Source organism: Hyperoodon ampullatus (genome assembly GCF_949752795.1).
Source record: "Hyperoodon ampullatus genome assembly, chromosome: 10".
In the NCBI taxonomy this organism is placed as follows: Eukaryota; Metazoa; Chordata; class Mammalia; order Artiodactyla; family Ziphiidae; genus Hyperoodon; species Hyperoodon ampullatus.
Genome location: NC_136923.1, coordinates 1,859,355 through 1,878,680, shown reverse-complemented (window position 1 = coordinate 1,878,680; position 19,326 = coordinate 1,859,355). Strand labels below are relative to the sequence as shown.

The 19,326-nt window shown below is 42.0% G+C and overlaps 1 protein-coding gene across 1 annotated transcript in view; it reads right to left on the bottom strand.

The window, feature by feature from the left end:
• The window catches only part of KBTBD12 (kelch repeat and BTB domain containing 12), a gene marked incomplete at both ends in the record, with an annotated part of 39,269 nt that extends 21,697 nt beyond the window's left edge, over positions 1 to 17,572 (bottom strand). Inside the window, 3 exons of the mRNA XM_079714074.1 lie at positions 9,674 to 9,824; positions 12,016 to 12,286; positions 16,503 to 17,572. Coding sequence (XP_079570200.1) covers positions 9,674 to 9,824; positions 12,016 to 12,286; positions 16,503 to 17,572 — 1,492 coding nt within the window. The remainder of the gene's footprint in view (positions 1 to 9,673; positions 9,825 to 12,015; positions 12,287 to 16,502) is intronic.
• Positions 17,573 to 19,326: the final 1,754 nt, after the last annotated feature.

Below are 19,326 nucleotides of genomic sequence, written 5' to 3'. Positions count from 1 at the left end.
GATTGAATAGAGTGCAATTTCTCACTAATTGTCACAATGAAATGTGGAACTGTCCACTCTTTGTGAATTTGTAGGATGTCAGTGATGAAAATGACTAAAGCTAAGTTGCGATTTGAGAGCCATAGGCAAACTTTGGCCTCTGAGAGTACTTATTTCTGGGTTCCCCACTGAGGGTGCCAGATAATCAAGGTGAAGATCCTTCATAGGATTAACTGCAAGTACATTTCATGGACACTGACAGCAAAAACATGGTGAGTCATTCAGTGTAGTTCAAATCCAAGTCTTTTCTCAGAATAAAGCAGACTCTGGCATTCCCTGGAGAACTTCTTTGGCTGTTGAAAAAGTACATTTCTTTCCTTGTTCAGCCTGAGCTTAAGAAGTATGTCCCTAAGCCCAGAACGCTCTTGGAATGAGTTCAGAACGTACCCAACAGCCTTCTCTGATGACCTGTGAGTGCAGGATGCTCTGACCAATGGCCTGACCTAGCTTCCTGGAACACACGTGCTGTCCAAGGGAAGACACCTTGCCTCATTCACCTCTGGGTCTCTCCTAAAAGCCAGCTCAGGGCCCAATTATGTACCATAGGCTTAGTCAATATTTTGAGCGTATAAAACCTCCATTAACATGATGTCACCTCTTCCTTTCCTCACAGTATCAGTGTTTCTCAACGTGCAGTCCTGTGGGCATTCCCACCAGAATTGCCTGACGCTTCCCGCAGCTCAGATCCCCAGGTCCCACTTCAGACCCACTAGCCCAGAATTGGCCAAAGGTGAGGGCCAGGAATCTGCCATTTTAATGAACAGCCTGGGTAATCTGAGGCAAACTTATATTTATTAAAAAACTGTTTGGAATTTTATGTATTTATTTTTTAATGTTTATTTATTTGGTTGCGCAGGGTCTTAGTTGCGGCCGGCGGGCTCCTTAGTTGTGGCACGCGAACTCTTAGTTGCAGCATGTGGGATCTAGTTCCCTGACCAGGGATCTAACCTGGGCCCCCTGCATTGGGAGCACAGAATCTTCACCACTGCGCCACCAGGGAAGTCTCCAGAATTTTATCAAAAGAAAGAAAAAGGCAAAACCTTAACCATAATGAAACTTGGTCCTTGTATCTAAGAGCGTAATTCACCTCTAGACTGATCTCTGACACGCATTTACTGCAGTAACTGGAACCCTCTGTGTAACCCCCCTCGTGGTACGCGGGGGCAGGGCGCTGTCCGCTGGAGAAAACAACACCCGTAGCCGCATGGGGAGACTTGCTATTAGCTGGCTCCTCGGACAGGGAAGTGAAAAGTCCCTGCTTTAAAAAATTCTCCACAAGGCCTGTAACTCTGATGATTTTTGAGGCTTTTGCCCTGATGGAAGAGCAGGATAGAAAGGTCAATTCAGTCAGCTGACGTTTGTAAGCATCCATCACGTGGAACAGGCCCGGCGGCTGTCAGAAGAGACACAGACCAGAGTGAGGCAGGGTGTCTGCCCCTCGATGGTCCCAGGAGCATGGGGAGGGCCACGGGCAGAGGCACCGCAAGGATACATTGTCCAGAGGCAGATGCTTAAAAGCAGAGGGAAGAGCATAAACAAAGTGCAGAAGGGAGGCTTGTTCAGGAATGGCCCTCAGAGCCCAAGGCTGGGGCTGGGAGGGATGTGGCTGCAGAGGCCAGCTGGGGCCAGCCTGAGAAAGGTCTACACGTTTCCACAAATAGATTCCGGTGCTCACTTTCTATATTTGACTTTGCCTGACCTGTCAAACTAAAGCAACTTCTGAATACAATTTGACTTTTTAAAAACACTAGATGGGGGCTTCCCTGGTGGCGCAGTGGTTAAGAATCCGCCTGCCAATGCAGGGGATACAGGTTCGATCCCTGGTCCGGGAGGATCCCACATGCCGCGGAGCAACTAAGCCCATGTGCCACTACTACCGAGCCTGTGCTCTAGAGCCGGTGAGCCACAACTACTGAAGCCTGCGCGCCTAGAGTCCATGCTCTGCAACAAGAGAAGCCACCACAATGAGAAGCCTACGCACCGCAAGGAAGAGTAGCCCCCGCTCACCGCAACTAGAGAAAGCCCACGCGCAGAAACAAAGACCCAATGCAGCCAAAGATAAATACATTTATTAATTTATTTATTATTATTATTTTTTGCAGTACGTGGGCCTCTCACTGTTGTGGCCTCTCACATTGCGGAGCACAGTCTCTGGACGCGCAGGCTCAGCGGCCATGTCTCACGGGCCCAGCCGCTCCGCGGTATGTGGGATCTTCCCGGACCGGGGCACGAACCCACGTCCCATGCATTGGCAGGCAGACTCTCAACCACTGCGCCGCCAGGGAAGCCCAATAAGTTTATTTTTTTTTAAATAAAATTAAATGAAATTAAAAAAGAAGAAAAAGTTTTTTTAAAAACCCACACTTGATGGAAACCCAAAGTATATTTATGAATGTACATTGTCATTTCAGAAGCAAGCATAATATATTCAAAAGTGTAACTAATACTATGAGAGCTAAAGTTTATCTCACAAAAACATTTTTCAAAGAGAGAACCCCTGGTACCATATTCAAATCAGTATTTTTATAACAGAGCATCAACAAGAGCTCACAATTGGGTTTAATGAGGTGGAGCCCAGAAGGTTCTATGTTTCTCAAAACTTTACTAATAAGAGTCTGCATCTAATTCGTTTCCTACCTGATTCTTCATAAAAGTAGGATTGAAAGCCTTTAAAACGAGGAGTTAATGTCTTCTCATAGCAATAGAATATATTAACCTAAAAATTTTTGGACTATCTTTTTAAAGCACTTTTTTTTAGAAGATTAAGATATATTTTGGATTAAAGTAGTTTGTCTCATAATGAGCTCTCATGGTATAAATGACAAAAGATCTTTCTTAAAACACAAAGCATTTTAAAATGCATGACCTTGAGCGGCACCCTTCTCCTCGGTCTCCTCCCAGAGGATTTCAAAGGGTTCTGTCATCAAGACACAGCCCCACTCTTTCCTGCTCTTCCTGAGAAAGGGCTACCCGAGAAAGCTCTCAGAAAAAAGTCAAAATGGGAATCAGCCCATTTTAAATACCTGGGTTTTTAGTAAGGGCCTCATTTATTCATAAGGCTCATATAGACGCTTTAAATTATTTTAAGCTTTCCAGGAAGTTACCCACCAGAAGAGCCAGTTGCAGCGTGGGGAAGCTGGTAAAGTGCACATGTAACTGCATGAGCAATAGAACCACTTTAAGCAAACGATCTAGGCATATCTTTTCCTGCATTTTTAAGAAGGAAATATATAGTTTTCCAGGAAAAACCATCCAGTAGCTGACTAATACACCCCTTGCTAGTTTGCCATAATTCCAGAAATCATTTTCATCTAAATTCAGATTACTCATGGTATCTGTGATGACATGGTTTTCAAAAACAAGCATTTCCACAATGAAAATTTAGCGCAGATTTTAACTGAGGCCAACATTCTTAAATCTTTACAACTCAAATTAAATTAGGGTCAGCATTAACCAGAGTGTCCAGCAGTCTGACGGGTTCACCTTTAGTTCCCACGGAAGAACACATCCTAGACAATATTTTAAGAGTCCCTCCCCACGCAGAAGTGCAGGCTGTGTGAATGTGCACTGGGCCATTGTGTGTGTTTGCAAGGAGAGGAAGCGAAGAGAGTAGAAAGAGACGGTCCTTAGACTCCAAATGCATGAGGGCAGGGTGACCCCAGCACAAGGATGGCCCCTCAGTAGGCCGCACGGCCAGCACAGAGACCTGTTGAGGGTGGAGCTGGAATACTGCAGGCTACTAAAGGAAGATTTTGAGCATTACTAGGGCACTAGAGTGTAAAAGGACCCCTTGCCGCTTATTTCAGTAATAATAATCCCTATCATTATCATTTATTGAGCACTTAAATGCCTAGCACAGTATCCGTCTCTCTCAAGTGTCACAACTGTGTTATTAGCATCCTCATTTTATGAATGAAGAAAACAGACTCAGTGCTCGCTTCGGCAGCACATACACTAAAATTGGAACGATACAGAGAAGATTAGCATTGCCCCTGCGTGAGGATGACACACCTATTTGTGAGGCATTCCATATTTTTATAGCTGATTCACTTTGTTATAAAGCAGAAACTAACACACCACTGTAAAGCAATTATAGTCCAATAAAGATGTTACCAAAACAAAAAAGAAATGATGGTCTAATCAGCGAAATACCTTTGAAAAAAGAAAAAGAAAACAGACTCAGAGAAGTGACCCAACTTGCTTAAAATCATGGGGTGATAATAAGTTGCAGGGATAGGATTTGTCTGCAGGAGGACCTTTACTTTATCTCAAGCAAAGAAGACACCTGGGAAATCTTTGTATAGATGGGATTAACTCAGAAGGTTTTTTTTTTGTTTTTTGGCTGCATTGGGTCTTCATTGCTGTGCGGGCTTTCTCTAGTTGAGGTGAGCCAGGGGCAACTCTTTGTTGCGGTGCACGGGCTTCTCATTGCGGTAGCTTCTGTTTGTTGTGGAGCATGGGCTCTAGGCGCGCAGGCTTCAGTAGTTGTGGCACGTGGGCTCAGTAGTTGTGGTGCACGGGCTTAGTTGCTCCGCGGCATGTGGGATCTTCCTGGACCAGGGCTCAAACCTGTGTCCCCTGCATTGGCAGGCGGATTCTTAACCACTGCACCACCAGGGAAGTCCTTTTTTGTGAATTTTTATTCTTTATGTCTCTGATGATATTTTTCTCTCTATCGTCTTACTAAGAGGGATGATGACCATCGTAACTCTATTACTTGGCTCTCCCAAACTGTCGCCTGTGCAGCTAATTGGAAGTATGATATAGAGATAGGCTACACGAATGTTACCAACAATGATACAATACGAAAATGAAAAAAAATGTCCTTGCACTGACACAGAGGGATTACAGTTTTCTTGGGATGTAATAGTGACAGTTTACCACGAGCCCTAAAGACAGTCTACCTATGGCTCCAGTGAGGCTGATCACATCTCTAATGCAGCCCCCTGCTTCTCTCTCTTCCTATGTGTGAGCCAGGCTCTGGGTACCAGTCCAGGACCAGGACCAGTTGTCCTATCAGCCTATTAGTTAGACACTGTGTCTCAGTGTCCATGTCCCAATACCCTCGGGTTTACATCCTCTAACAGAGCCTGAAAGGACAGGACGAACACTGGTGGAGTAGAATCCTGAGGCTAACCATCCATCCCATGCATGGCTGCTCTTCAACTCAGGGGGTCCTCAACAATTTGTCCCCCGCTTTGGCTGATGTAGAAAATAGTAAACCAACCAGTTAAAATTCCTTTGCCCAGATAGTTATGGAAATCAGCAAAGCCTTGGATTTTTTGGTTGCTAACCAAGGGGAGTCTGTGCCATTGCTGACACTTCATTTTGTACCTGGATCAACGCCACAGATGAGGTACAACAATTTCTATCCACGCAAAAAAAAAAGTGGATTATCAAGGAAGACTATCAAGGAAGACTCAGGCAGTTGTTGGGACATGTTTTCATGGTCGGACCTGGAAAAATCCAGATGGTGCCTTTAGAGTGTCCTCCACCTCCTCTGTGTAATTATCTGTTACACTTGTATGTTGCACAGCTTGATTTGTTTATCCAGAGTCTTAAATCTACAGAGCCACTGTCCTAACAAATGTTCCAGCAAATGACTTAGAGACAAAAACAGAATGGACTTGTGCTGATGGGCACGCAAACTGAAAATCAGACCCACAGATAAAATCTTGTCTTCAAGGAGAAACAAGCACAATGGAGGACATCTGGATCACACTCACGGTCTCTCCTTTTGCTTTGGCTGTTAGAAGACCAAAAGGGAGAGTGAGAATATATAAAAGGGCCGCACCCCTAAGAAAAAACTATTTTTACTACAGGCATTGTAACAAGCCAACATCAGAACTGGTTTTCAACCTGATTAATCAGTCGGTGACAACCTGCTTCAGGGAACCTGCCTCTGGAGCAGCCGGTCAGATGGAGCCTTGCCCCTAAAGACAGCCGGTCAGAAGCTGACGCATCTCTGACCCCTCTGCCGAGGCTGACTTGACACTCCTGCCTCTGCAACGAACACAAGCCACACGTCTAAGGTTGACAACACCCCACTCCCACCGTTGTGACAACACTAATCCAAAGCAAACTCCTGCCCACAGTCTTATGATTATCCATCTGCTTTGCCCGGTGAGGAGGTCTCTGACCAGCTAACCCTCCTGCACGCAGGTGGGCAACAACGTCAGTGCTTTTGATTTCAGATGCTGAGTAGTGGTCTTATCCTTTAACAGCAACCAGGAGTCGGCATTCAATTGAGAAACAGACCAAATTAACATCCACTGGTGAAGTGAGGTATTAGAGCGTTAAAGTAACTCCGTGTAATCTTTCTCTACCACATTTGGACTCATCCTGTGCCTGGTGCCAAGTGTACCATTCTCCTTTTTCTTCATTTGACTAATTCCTACCTGTGGTGTGAGTTAGTTGCCATCCGCATAGGTGTTACCATGTGTCCACATAGGTGTGCGCTTAGCCCTGTGTATGCACGGTTGGTTCTCTGTCTGTACCTTGTCCTGGGCCATCCCTCCTTCTGGGCTCAGTGTGTGTCTCCCACCCCTGGGTCCTCAACACTCAGCCCAGGGTCTGACACGTCTTATGCCCCAACAGGTATTCGTTGAATCAAACTGCAGTATGATAAGAAAACACAGTATCTCTCTGATGGAAAGTATTAGTCTGACACCCGTGTTACTCAATTGAATTTTACCTGTTATTTAAAAGGACTTACTTTCCACTGAATTTTTTTCTCCCTTCAATTCTGAGAAGACCTCTCCTCGTTTGCACTCAGCTCTTAATAACTGTTTTCACTCGTGAGTCCCTCGATGCTTCTCCTCCCCTCGAGCCCAGGGCTCTTGCTACCTCCTTCTTCCTACTTCCTTCGATGTATAATTTTGAATTTCTACACCATATTTTCTCTCCTCAGTATGTGTGTTTCCCACACCCCTTTACATCTTTCTTACCTTAACAGCATGCTTTGTAATTTTAATTTTTTAAAATTTTATTTCATTGTGGTAAAAAACCTTAACATGAGATTTACCATCTTAACAAAATTTTAAGTGCACGATACAGTATTGTTCCTTTTTTTTGGCTGTGGTGTGAGGTAAGGGGCTGAACACATTCGTTGGAAAGTTCATCTTTCCCCACTGACATTGCCCTGACACCTTGTCAAAAATCAACTGAGTAAAAATGTAAAAATTTATTATTGAACTCTTATTTCTGTTCCATTGATATATATGTCTGCCGTTGGTTTTATACCACTATAGCTCGATTACTGTAACTCTAGGTTTTAAAACTGGGTTAAATAAGTCCTCAAACTTTCCTCTTTTTCATAATTGTTTTGGCTATTCTAGGTTCCGTGCATTTACACATAATTTTAGGACCAGCTTGTCAACTTTAAAGAACAATGAATCTATAGATCAATTTGGGGAATATTGCTATCTTAACAATAGTGAGTCTTCAAATCCATACACAAGGATTGTGTCTCTATATATTTAGCTCTTTTTAATTTATTTTTATTTTTTTCAAACAAATGCAGAAGGAGCCACTTTTTAAAATTAATTAATTTGTTTATTTATTTGGCTGCATCGCATCTTAGTTGTGGCACATGGGATCTTTGTTGCAGCATGCGGGCTTCTCTAGTTGAGGTGTGCGGGCACCAGAGCGCACAGGCTCAGTAGTTGCGGCATGTGCGGGCTTAGTTGCCCTGCGGCGTGTGGGATCTTAGTTCCCCAAACAGGGATAGAAACCACATCCCTTGCATTGGACTCTTAACCATTGGATTTTTAACTACTGGACCACCAGGGAAGTCCCCAGAAAATTCTTAAAAGCAGCAAGAAAAGAATGACGTCACATGATCTCCCCACTGACATTTTCTTCTCACCTTTGATGCGTTCTTTATATCCTGACCTTGGCAGCCTTGCTCAGACATTCTCTCATCATGTTTCTGTGCACCTTCTCACTGCTCCCTCTCGTCCTCCTAATTCTTCATCCACCAGCCGCTGTAATCTGCTCCCAGGTACGTGTCCACCTCTCAGCCCCACCCGTCCCTGCTCTTGTGGGCTCGTTCACCCATCCTTCTCGCGTCCTCTTATTCCTAGCCTCTCCTTCTCACCTCCAGACCTCTGCTTCTGCCTTTCTCTCTACTGTACTCCCCACCCTTCCCCAGCGCCTCCTTTCGTGGAGCGCACTCTTCCCTCTCCTTCTCTTACCCGCATCTTACAGGTCCTTTAAAATCTACTCCCTTCCATTCACTCAGTGGACGTTTGTTCATGCTGTGCAGCGTGAGCTCCAAAGGGTGTCTTGGTGTCCTTTCCAGGCAATTTACAAGAAGGTGATGCTATCAGTTGTATTCCACATTTCACCTAGTTGTGGCTCCACAGTGGGGGAAATCTCATTTTGCTTCAACTGACACAGCACTTCTTCCCACTTTTGACTGCCTCCAACTTTAATAAGTGGATCAGCCCTTCACTCCTGAGTTATACCTCCATCCCATGTAATCGATCCTAGTTTAGATGTTATCTCTACTGGGCCTGTGACACTGCATAAGGTTATAACGAAAGTAACAAATATAAACCCAGAGGAAAAACTCAGTTATAATCACAAGTGAGTCTCATAACTGAGGCAGTCATAAATTATGTTGTTCTTAAAATCATAGAACTATTAATGTTTGAGTGCATTAATTTTTTTGCTTCATGCTGTGCAGGCAGCCAAGAGATAACGGCTTCCCTTTAGTTTAAAAAAAAAAAAAAAAAGCTGCTCAAGTGCTTGGTTTGCTTTCAGCCCATATTTCTTTTTTTGGCCATCTTTTTGTTACCCAGCATCTTCCCCGTGTTGTTTTTGCCAGTTAGGCATCAATGCAGATGGGACGAAATAAAGAATTGGCATCGCCATCATTTTACCAGTCCACTCAGCCTCCTGTCTCAGCCTCTTTCTTCCCATACTCATGGGAAAGTGATGGAGGGGTGGGAAGCGAGGTGACAAGAGGGTGACGTTAGGGAGCGGGACGGGGATTAGACGAGAAGAGGACTTAATACAAGGAGTGGGAAGGATGGGGAGACACAGAGGATGTTCAGAGTCACTTTGACCCAGATTAGTGGGAACGAACCAGTCTTTCACCAGTCCCTAGTGGGGGGTGCAGGACCACACGTATTCATGCCAGAGATAAGAAAAAAATGCATTTGGGTAAAAAATTACTTAATAACCTCTGTAGAAGTTTGGTGGGTGAGGCAACACAAAGAGGACTGGTGTAACCTGTGGCATCGTCTTAACGTCTGCTGCCTTTCTCTTCTGTTAGTACAGAGAATTACTTGGTTGCAAAAGCCCACGTTTCATTGGCTGAAGGCAGCCAAAGGCTTACTGCCTTTTCACCATATTTTACTTGGTGGGTATATAAGGATGTATCACTACTGTTCTTGCATTCCAAGCGACTTAAAAATTTGATAAAAATAACTTTGCTTTCAACAAGTCAGTGGACTTTCATTTAATCTTATCTGACTGTGCTCTAGAAATTAAGAAACAAAAGAGAATTGGGGGCTAGTTGTGTATATAGTTGAACTGAAATGCAAGAGGAAGGGAGAATATTTCATTTTCACTGAGGCAAACTGCTGAGAAAAATAAAAGGAGTTACACTCTTTTAGCTTCTTCTTACCCAGAACATAAATCTCACTGTTGACCACAGCTGTGCTGAATCGGTACTTTGAGTACTTCATGGGTGCCTGCTCTGTCCATTGATCTTGCCTGGGGTCATACTTCAACAGCTTGTTGCTTAATCGATCAGGTTCTTCATCAGGAAGATCCATCTGTATGAAATTATGACAGCCAGTATAATAACGTACCACTTAGAGATCTTCGTGAGTACCTGAATGCAATTAATCAAAGCAGACAGCCAAGGAGATAAATAGAGGTTATTTATCTGACTTGGGGTTATAAGTACACTGTCAATATCGGAGGAATTTATATTCTACGATAATGGGGCTAAGGTGTTGGGTTATAGCAAACAATCTGTGATCTGAGCAGTGAGACAATACATACAGCGTTTAAAAAAAAAATGAAGCACTGCAAAGCCTTAAAAATGAAACCAAGCTTTTTTGAATAGTATTTAAAATATAATTTTATTTTACCAAGCTTTATAGTGGTGGGTTAAATAATATTTGTGAGAAACTAATTTTAATAATTTATAAAGCATTTTTCTTTATAATATTTTTCTAATCCAAATGGAACAAAATTACAAAAACATTTGAGTGTTTTAGTAATTAGAGTATTTTTATACCATAATATAGGAGTGGTCTGAATTTAATTTTAAAGATACATGGATTAATAGAAATTATTTGCAGTTATTTTTATGTATTTTATGTACATATATATATATATATTTTTTTAATGATTAGAGAAAGTAGAAGTTGAATACGTACAGATGTATGTGGCTTTTCCTACTCCTAAACTTCAGGTGAAGTAATATTTTTTGTCAACAATGTGTTGGGAACTTCTATGACTTCAAGCTAAAGATGCTTAAGTGTCTTTTGCTTTTTGTTTTAGATGCAGGTGTTCAACAGAGAAATAATTTCCATACTTATGAAAGTTGTATGCAATTAGTTTTAGCTCAGGGTTATAGTCACTGTAGTGCAATCACTACCCCATGCTTTCTTGCAATTTAATGTATTGTATTCGGTACAGACTAGCAAAAGCTTTCGTTATGCGGTAAATACTGACGTGTTTGAAGACATTATAAATTAGGAAATACTGACTTTATTGTTTTAATTTTCCTTCTAATTTAAGTATTTAATATTTGCTTTAGTGGAAAAAAGCAAAGAAAAGCTTTTCTTTGGAGCATATTCATGCAAAATTAACTATGTCAATGAATAGTTCTGAAAACGCTTTATTACAAATAATTTGTCAGGTTTCAGCTACTAACTGTGATTAAATCTAAGCTACTTTTTGATACATAGCATGAATTTTAAAATGTATTAAATGTGAAGTTTGTTATTAAAACAAGTATGATATATCATAAAAGGCAAAATTTAAGCCTATGAAATGATTTAAAAAGCACCAGTTTTATCATGAAGCGAATCTGGAGAAAGAAGAAATCATATAGGCTAAAATAAAATTAGTGTATGTCATGGGGACAGAAAATGAGCTGGTAAGATTAATCTTTATTAGAAAGACTGGTTGGCCAGGGCAGAAGGCAGCTGGAGTGAAACCTCTGTGAGAGCCCCAAGGCGCTCGGAGGGCCACCAAAGAGAAGAGAAAGGGCCACTGGGGTCCCAGTCCACGGACCTCTCCATCCTGTCTTTTTTTTTTTACATCTTTATTGGAGTCTAATTGCTTTACAATGGTGTGTTAGTTTCTGCTTTATAACAAAGTGAATCAGTTATACATACACATATGTTCCCACATCTCTTCCCTCTTGCGTCTCCCTCCCTCTCCATCCTGTCTTGTGTCCCTTCACTGGGCTTCAAGACAGTCTCTGGTTTCTCTGTCTGCTGATGCCCAGCAAAGACATGAAGAGGTTAAAATTGCAATATACTTTTGTGGAAATGGTTGTGCCATCACAGGATGAACATTCTGGTTTCCCACTTAGAGTAAGAACTTTAATATGAAAAAGAACTAAGAATTCCTTGCCTCAGGTCATACAGCTAATAAAGCAGAGAGAACTGGGATGAGGATCCAGCTTCTTTGCCTCCTGCTTAGATGCTCCTTACAGATAGCCCCTCAGCATAAGCATCCTTCGTAGTCAGCAAGAATGGGGAGGGTCATGAAGAACACTGCACTAATACTGAATGAAGTCACGCCTAAGAAGAACACACTTTAAAATTCATTCTCCTAAGCTGCTTTAACACTTTAAAATCTTCCATTTAATACTCTATAACATAAAAGGCATTTTACCGAAATGTGAGTCACACTCTTTTAGTATTCAACAACTACAGCATTTTTCAGCAGAACAGCCAGACTCAGCACAGCCATGCCAGTTAGGTACACAGGAAATGTCTTAACCTGAGGGGTCCAGCCTCCAATCACGTAAAGTTTATTATTCACGGTTACTACAGCATGACACGCCAACTGTAGTGGAAGGGGGGACACCCTTTTCCAAGTGTCCCTTTCTACAGAGTACTTATCAACACAGTTTGTAATAAGATACTGGTTTTTCATTTTCATCTGTCCTCCTATGACATAGAGGTCGTTGTGGACGGTGCCCAGAGCGTAGAGCTCTCGAAATTCTGTTGTGCATAACTTTTCCCAAAACTGGTTTCCTCTATCGTGATACCTGTAAATTAACAGAGAGAGAACCCAGAATTAGATTTCATATAAAGACAACTTGCCAAAACAACTTGTTTCTTTTCCAATGAAAAACAATATGATTTGGTTCTTCTAATTGGAGAAGAGAAAACCATTAAGATAGTGATACAGGTTTGTGTTTTTTGGGGAAAAGAAATGCTGAACAAAATATAATGTACATAGAAACAGTCAACCACACCTACCCAGAGAATTTTAGAAAAAAACAATATATAGAAAAAGTATAGATTATCCAGGGACTAGCCTTCATTTCCTAATTCTGGGAAAGAAAATGAAAAATAGGAAAGTCTTTCAGCAAATCATTTTCTAAAAGAGAATATGTAAAAAACAAACATAAAAAATGTCTTATTCTGTTGACTAGAAGTCTCATTTTAATACCACATTAAAGAAATCTGTTTAGAGCAGAAAACCTGGAAATATTTAAATTCAGATTTCTAATGGGATGATGCAGGATATATAGAATTTTAAGGATTGTTCTTGTGGTTCTCACTGGCTTAGAACAGAGTCAAGAGCATGCTAGTGTGTAAAAACCCACGTGTAGGTGTCTGCTGGGCATTTCACAACTATTTTAATCTACGAGGTATGGTAATTTCAGTAATTTCTACCACGAATAATTACGTTGGTCTGAGAAGAGTCTTGGGAGAAGAGCAGGGACACTGGGTGATATGGTCTCTCAACACCTCCTAGAGTCCAACACATTAAGTAATTATCTGAGTGTGTGCGTGTGCGTGTGTGTGTGTGTGTGTGTGTGTGTGTGTGTGTGTGTGTGTAGCATTACGTGGTCACCAAGTGGATGAGTCTGTGCCCATCTTCTGTCTTGCCTCTTGACAATGGCAAGTCTATTTTCTCAAATCATGATCAGGACAAATAGTCTAAGAAGGACAAAAGTACCCCTGGGGACAGTGGGATAAAATATGTGAAATTAGTTCTGTCCTCGAAAATCCAGAAAGTATCATTGGAGTTCAAAACTAAAACAAAACAAAAAACAAAAACCAGAAAAAATATGGAAAATAAGAAAAAAAATCTGTTGTTTGGAAACAAATTTTGCATCAAACATGTGACAGTTAATCATATTACAGAAGTTTTCCCCATTGTTCTAGGCCAACTCTTACGTTCTTCCCCAGAGACACCGTTTTCCTTCAGGCTGGACAGGGAAGTTGGAAGATGGTGCTTTTTTCCTGCAGGCATGTCTGCCTTGTCACAAACTGATTGCAGACATTTATCAAACCTCACGATGGCTGTCTTCTATGTAATTCTAGGTAGGAAACCAAAGTCCCTAGCAGCACAGGTGATATTTTCACCACTATTTTTAATTGTTCTGGATTTTAGGGGGGAAGGGAGAATTAGGTGTCTACAGGTGGGGGCTACTGAAGCAAAGACAGTGAATATATAAATAGAACTAAAAAATGGGTTTTGGTTTTCTGAGGCACGGTTTAAGAAAATAGGCCAAGAACCAAATAAATCCCATGAAGGATGGGAAGTACATGTTTGCTGGGCAACTTGCTAATTGGATTTTTGTTTTAACATTTTAAATTAAAAATGGGGAGAGAAAATGCCCAGATGAAACCATAAAACTTATTATTTCGATATGACATAAAGAAGAAGATAATAGTGGCAAAAGCATTCAGTGTTCACAGAGGTTGACAGTTTAAAGACAACACTTACATCCTCAGCTGTTTGTCTACCAAAGTACGAGAGAGTGTTAAAAGAGATGGAAAGGCATATTTTTTTACAAAAGAAACAACCTACTATAATGCTAATCTACTTCCTCTTTTAAGTCAAAAAGAAATATATCTGCATGGAAATCTGTAAAGTACAGAGGAGAGGCACACGAAGAGCATCTTGGCAAAGAAAATTGGGATAAAGGAGCAGAGATGACACGGCAGGAGTGGACCAAAGACCGTGATTCCTCGCATGTATCACAGACCTGGCGCCAAAGTGACCTTGGGTGCTACTGTCAGATCTTAACTATGCAGACAGCACTGGGAGTCTCATTTAAGCCTCAAGCAATGCTTCTGATAATCTCTTTATTTGCCTTGCTGACAGTTTCATTATTGCGAGAAGTGAGGAGGGCAACAGATACTTTTACACTAATTCTGACCCATGTGGAAGAGCTGTTGGTGATGGGAACCGGCGTGAGTTCAAGACAGGAAAGAAAGGAAACACGGGGTGTGTAGTTAGACACACGCATAAAAAGGAAGCAGGCATTCAAAAACAGTTAAGAGGAAAGACTTTCAAGGATGAAAACACACACTTTGAGGGGGTTGGACGTTTGTTAACAATTAACTCTGATGGCAGAATTGTGGACTACCTTTATTTTATTTTTTTAAATTTATTTATTCATTTTAGTTTTGGCTGCATTGGGTCTTCGTTGCTGCACACGGGCTTTCTCTAGTTGCGGCAAGCGGGGGCTACTCTTCGTGGTGGTGCGTGGGCTTCTCATTGCGCTGGCTTCTCTTGCTGCGGAGCACGGGCTCTAGGCGCGCGGGCTTCAGTAGTTGTCGCTCACAGGCTCAGTAGTTGTGGCTTGCGGGCTCTAGAGCTCAGGCTCAGTAGTTGTGGTGCACAGGCTTAGTTGCTCTGTGGCATGTGGGATCTTCCCGGACCAGGGCTCAAACCCATGTGCCCTGCATTGGCTGGTGTATTCTTAACCACTGCGCCACGGGAAGGCCTGCACTACCTTTAAGAGGACGAAAATAGGTGTCTAAAGAACCCGAGGTTCTTGTACAGGAGGCTCTAAGGTGAAAAGAAGGGCACCCAGCCAAGAGCAAGTAGGAAACAAATGTCAGGGACCCAGAGGATCCGTCCCAGGAGAACCATGGCCCCTTTCCCACAAGCACCTGAGGGCCTGTACCTGTTGCTGCTCAGTGACAGCTCTGTCACCGCAGGCAGAGGGCCAGTCACTATCCAGGGCTTGTGCTCCCGCCCCCACTGCTGGGAAGAAGGGACACTTGTTCAGCGTGTGAAGGTGACAGCGGGACGGGCCGAGAGCCTGAAGCAGGTACTGCAATGAGGAGAGATGACAGGAAAATAGCAGACCTCTCATTCTTTCTCTGTCCCCACTTTGCGGTCGAGAATCACTTACCGACTGAAAAGTCTGAGAAACCTTGCTATGAGGGCCCAGAGAGGGGAGGGAGTGCAAGGAGAGCTCCAGGACCTACACGTACAACTCTTATTCACCCAGGTAGATTTAAGGGTTGAATTCTTGCTGGGTAACAGGAAACAAATCCTTTTGTCCTTACACACAACACCTAGACATACACTACTTCTTAGCAGGTACTCCTGTTGCTCTTACAGTTCTAGGATTGAAGAATTGTTAGGCTACAAACATTTTACACTATTAGAGGTTCAGGAAAGACCCACTCATTAAGGGTACAGAATGAAGGACTTCCCTGGTGGCGCAGTGGTTAAGAACCCGCCTGCCAGTGCAGGGGACACGGGTTCAAGCCTTGGTCCGGGAAGATCGCACATGCTGTGGAGCAACTAAGCCCGTGCACCACAACTACTGAGCCTGCACTCTAGAGCCTGCGAGCCACAACTGCTGAGCCCACAAGCCACAACTACTGAAGCCCGCATGCCTAGAGCCCATGCTCTGCAACAAAGAGAAGCCACCGCAATGAGAAGCCCACACACTGCGATGAAGAGCAGCCCCCCGCTTGCCACGAGTAGAGAAAGCCCGCGTGCAGCAATGAAGACCCAACACAGCCCAAAATAAGTGAATTTAAAAAAAAAGTACAGAATGAAAACTGACAGATAAATAGTACTTTTTGGTCAAGAAAAATAATTACTTACTACTCTGAATTGTGAACTAATAAAAGTCAGTTCAAAGGCGTCAGTGTTAATAAACTTTGCTTCTTGTTAAAAGTTATATTCAGCTCTTCAAAAACAAAGCAATTACAGCATATGAATAGTGAAAGCTAAGAGTGAAAATATACAGAGGAATCATAAAGTATATACATTTAACGTATGCAAATTTAACTATATGTCCTTAATAATGAAAGGGAGAGAAAAATAATTTTAAAATGTGGATGATTTCGTTATGAATTTCACATCTATGTAAAATACGTGATTACAGGGTAATTCTGACTACATGTAATTTAAGATGTGATCACTCAGAAGTACTTCGGCTGCTAATGTCAAAGCAAGATAATTGAAACAAAGTTACAAGTATATGGCTAGATACAAACCTGTAGATTTCAACATTCTTGCTCTTTTGTCTGGCAAGTTTAGAGGCACTTGCTTCTCCAGCCACAATGATAGTGTTGTTTTCCATGACAACACCAGTACACACAGTGCCTAAACCCTCCCCATACTTGGGAGACGAGATGAAATAGGTCTTGCGCGATGCAGGATCGTAGCAAAAACTGGCATCTCCGTAGTTCCTATGTCTTGACCTGATTCCTGAAGAATTGTTGCCAATGCACAGCAAAAGACTGGTAGTCTCCATGCCATAACGAAGATTGAGAGAGTGCTGTTGAGGGGTCTTGATGGCTTTGAATGCGTTTTGAATGATGTCAATGCAGTTTGCATCACACAGAAGCATTGTGTTCCTTTTCAGGGCTTGTCTTAAAAAAGAAGGATTTACCAGTTGCAACCTAACTTGCTTCAGAAGTTCCACAAGATGCTCTGTGCGCAGTTCTCGGTTATGATTTACCCATCTCAGAACTAGGTCCAGAATGCTCTCCTCTCTGGATATGTTCAGGTCATCTGATTTAATAAGTGTCAGAAATTGGTGCACTTCAATTTCTAGTATCTCTTCATGTAAGCTCACCTCAGCAAAGTGCTGATATAAATACTTCTTCGATTGATCAGCTAAATCCTCAGCTCCAATCTGCTTTGCAAAATGATAGATACCCAGACAGTTCGAGGCATCCATATGGTCCATCATATACTTCTGACACACACTGAAGACTTCCTCCATCTGCATAAAATAGGCAGCCATAGCCACAGTCTGTACATTGGCATTACTGATCTCCAGAGCCGCATGGTACATATAATTTAATATCACCGACACACTTTCTGCGGTGATGTCATAAAGTACGACTTCCCTCTGAGTACACTCAAGTAGTCCACAGGTAAACATCGCTTTGAAATAAGGACTAAATGCAGCCAGGACCAGCCTGTGGCATGGGAATTTCTCCCCTTCTGCGATGAGTACAACATCAATCATCTCTGCTAGTTCTTTCATGTTCTTAATTTTATTCAGTAAATTCAAGCTGTGTTGGTATTTTTCTTTTCCCTCAGTCTTGCACTCCATGGTGTCCTCTCCAGTGTTTCTAAGTAAGTCTTCTTTAAATGTAGCTTGATTCTTGAGGTCCTGTTTACATGTCTGATTACTCACCAAGCAACAGAGATGTCATGTGACATTCCTGAAGGAAAGAAAAGAGGGAGTTTTCTTCTAAGAAAAAAAATTCTCTGTAATTTAAATATGCAGCATTAGTTCTAAGAAGTATTTATAGGTAAATATTATTCATTCCAAGCAGAGTAGTTTAACATTAAGACAACTACTTTGGTATCTAAAAATAACGTTGTTGATTGTAAAATTAAAAACAGGAAATTATTAACCACTAACAATATTTTCCTAATTGGCCGCAGAGATTTTTCTAGCGGAGGCTGGAAAGTCCTCCCTCCCAAGGTGAATGAAGAGAAAAGGGATAAGATGAGCGCCTTTCGTATTTCCACTTTCAGTTACCAAATTCAGCTGACCCACAGATGGAGGATACAGAGGCATTAGGAAGCATCCTCTCTGAGGAGGTGCGACATCACCGAAAAGGTTATGTGCACCGTCCCCCAAAATGCACCGAAATGCTATCAGCACCAATCTGAAAAATCACAAGGGAGGGGGTCTTGTAGGCTGGCTGAAAAAAAAGTCCACTAAAATTCTGCTCAAACTTTGCTATGTGGCAAATAATTCAAAACAGTGCTTTGGAAAGCACAACCAAATACGTGCTGATGTGAGAATTCACAATACTTGAAACTTACAAGTAAATCATCCTAATCTTAGAAAACACACAAAAGTCCTCCGGTTTCTGCCCCTCCTGCTTGGCTTCTCTCTCTTCCCTCTCTCACAGAAGCAGAGGTGGAATCACTTCTTGCCTGAAAAAGCACTAGTCTAATTAAAAATCTCTTTAAGCTGGTTGTCTCAGCTTCCCCTTCCCCAGGGAACTGCAAACAGGATGTTTCAAGGAAGCTAATTATCTCTTTTGATTTAAAGAACACTCCTAGAGCCAGAAGCCTTAATGGGAGGAGCGGATCTCAGTCTCTGTCACCCTGTCCAGGTCTAATGCGGCTGTAAGTCGCAGGCAGCGAGAATAAACCCCGATGGTAGAAAAGTCAGCGGGAGGAGCTCAGAAAGGCAGGGAGGTGATAATTTCAACACTGTGAAAGCAAAATCTGTCAGCCGTGAAGCTTATAAATCTTCTAAATTTCTGTGATCCTGTAAAGGATTAGAAATCTCATATGTCTCAGTGAGACTTGGCACTTTTTCAGTGTTGAATTAAAGTTCATTTCAGGAAACAAATGTTAAGCATGATAGGAATGTTTAATTATATAATGGCAAGTGTAAGTCCTAAAAATCACTGTGCTGAAGGGTGTGGAATCATAACAACTAGCCAGTCTTGGAATCCGTATTATACTTGAAATAGAAATAAAACCCTCCTCGCTGGATTTTCTGTCATTAATGGCTCAGTTTTATTTCAATAAGAACTTCAGACTTTCTATGCGAGGGTTTGCAGGTTAAAAATGAACGTTTGCTTTTTCGCTTTGTTTTAGATTTTTACAAAGAGAATCCAATTATGGGTAATTAAGAGGTCATTATATTCTGAATTCTCCTACAACACATTATGACTAGCCCGAATCATATTATGTAGGCTTCTTTACACATAAACACATCAATCAGCTTTATAGATGACAGCTGTTACTTCAAACTAAAAAAGGTAAAAGCTTTCTTATAAGGAAATAAATATTTTAAAATTTCTATTCCATTTGTACTGATATACAAGAATCCCTCAA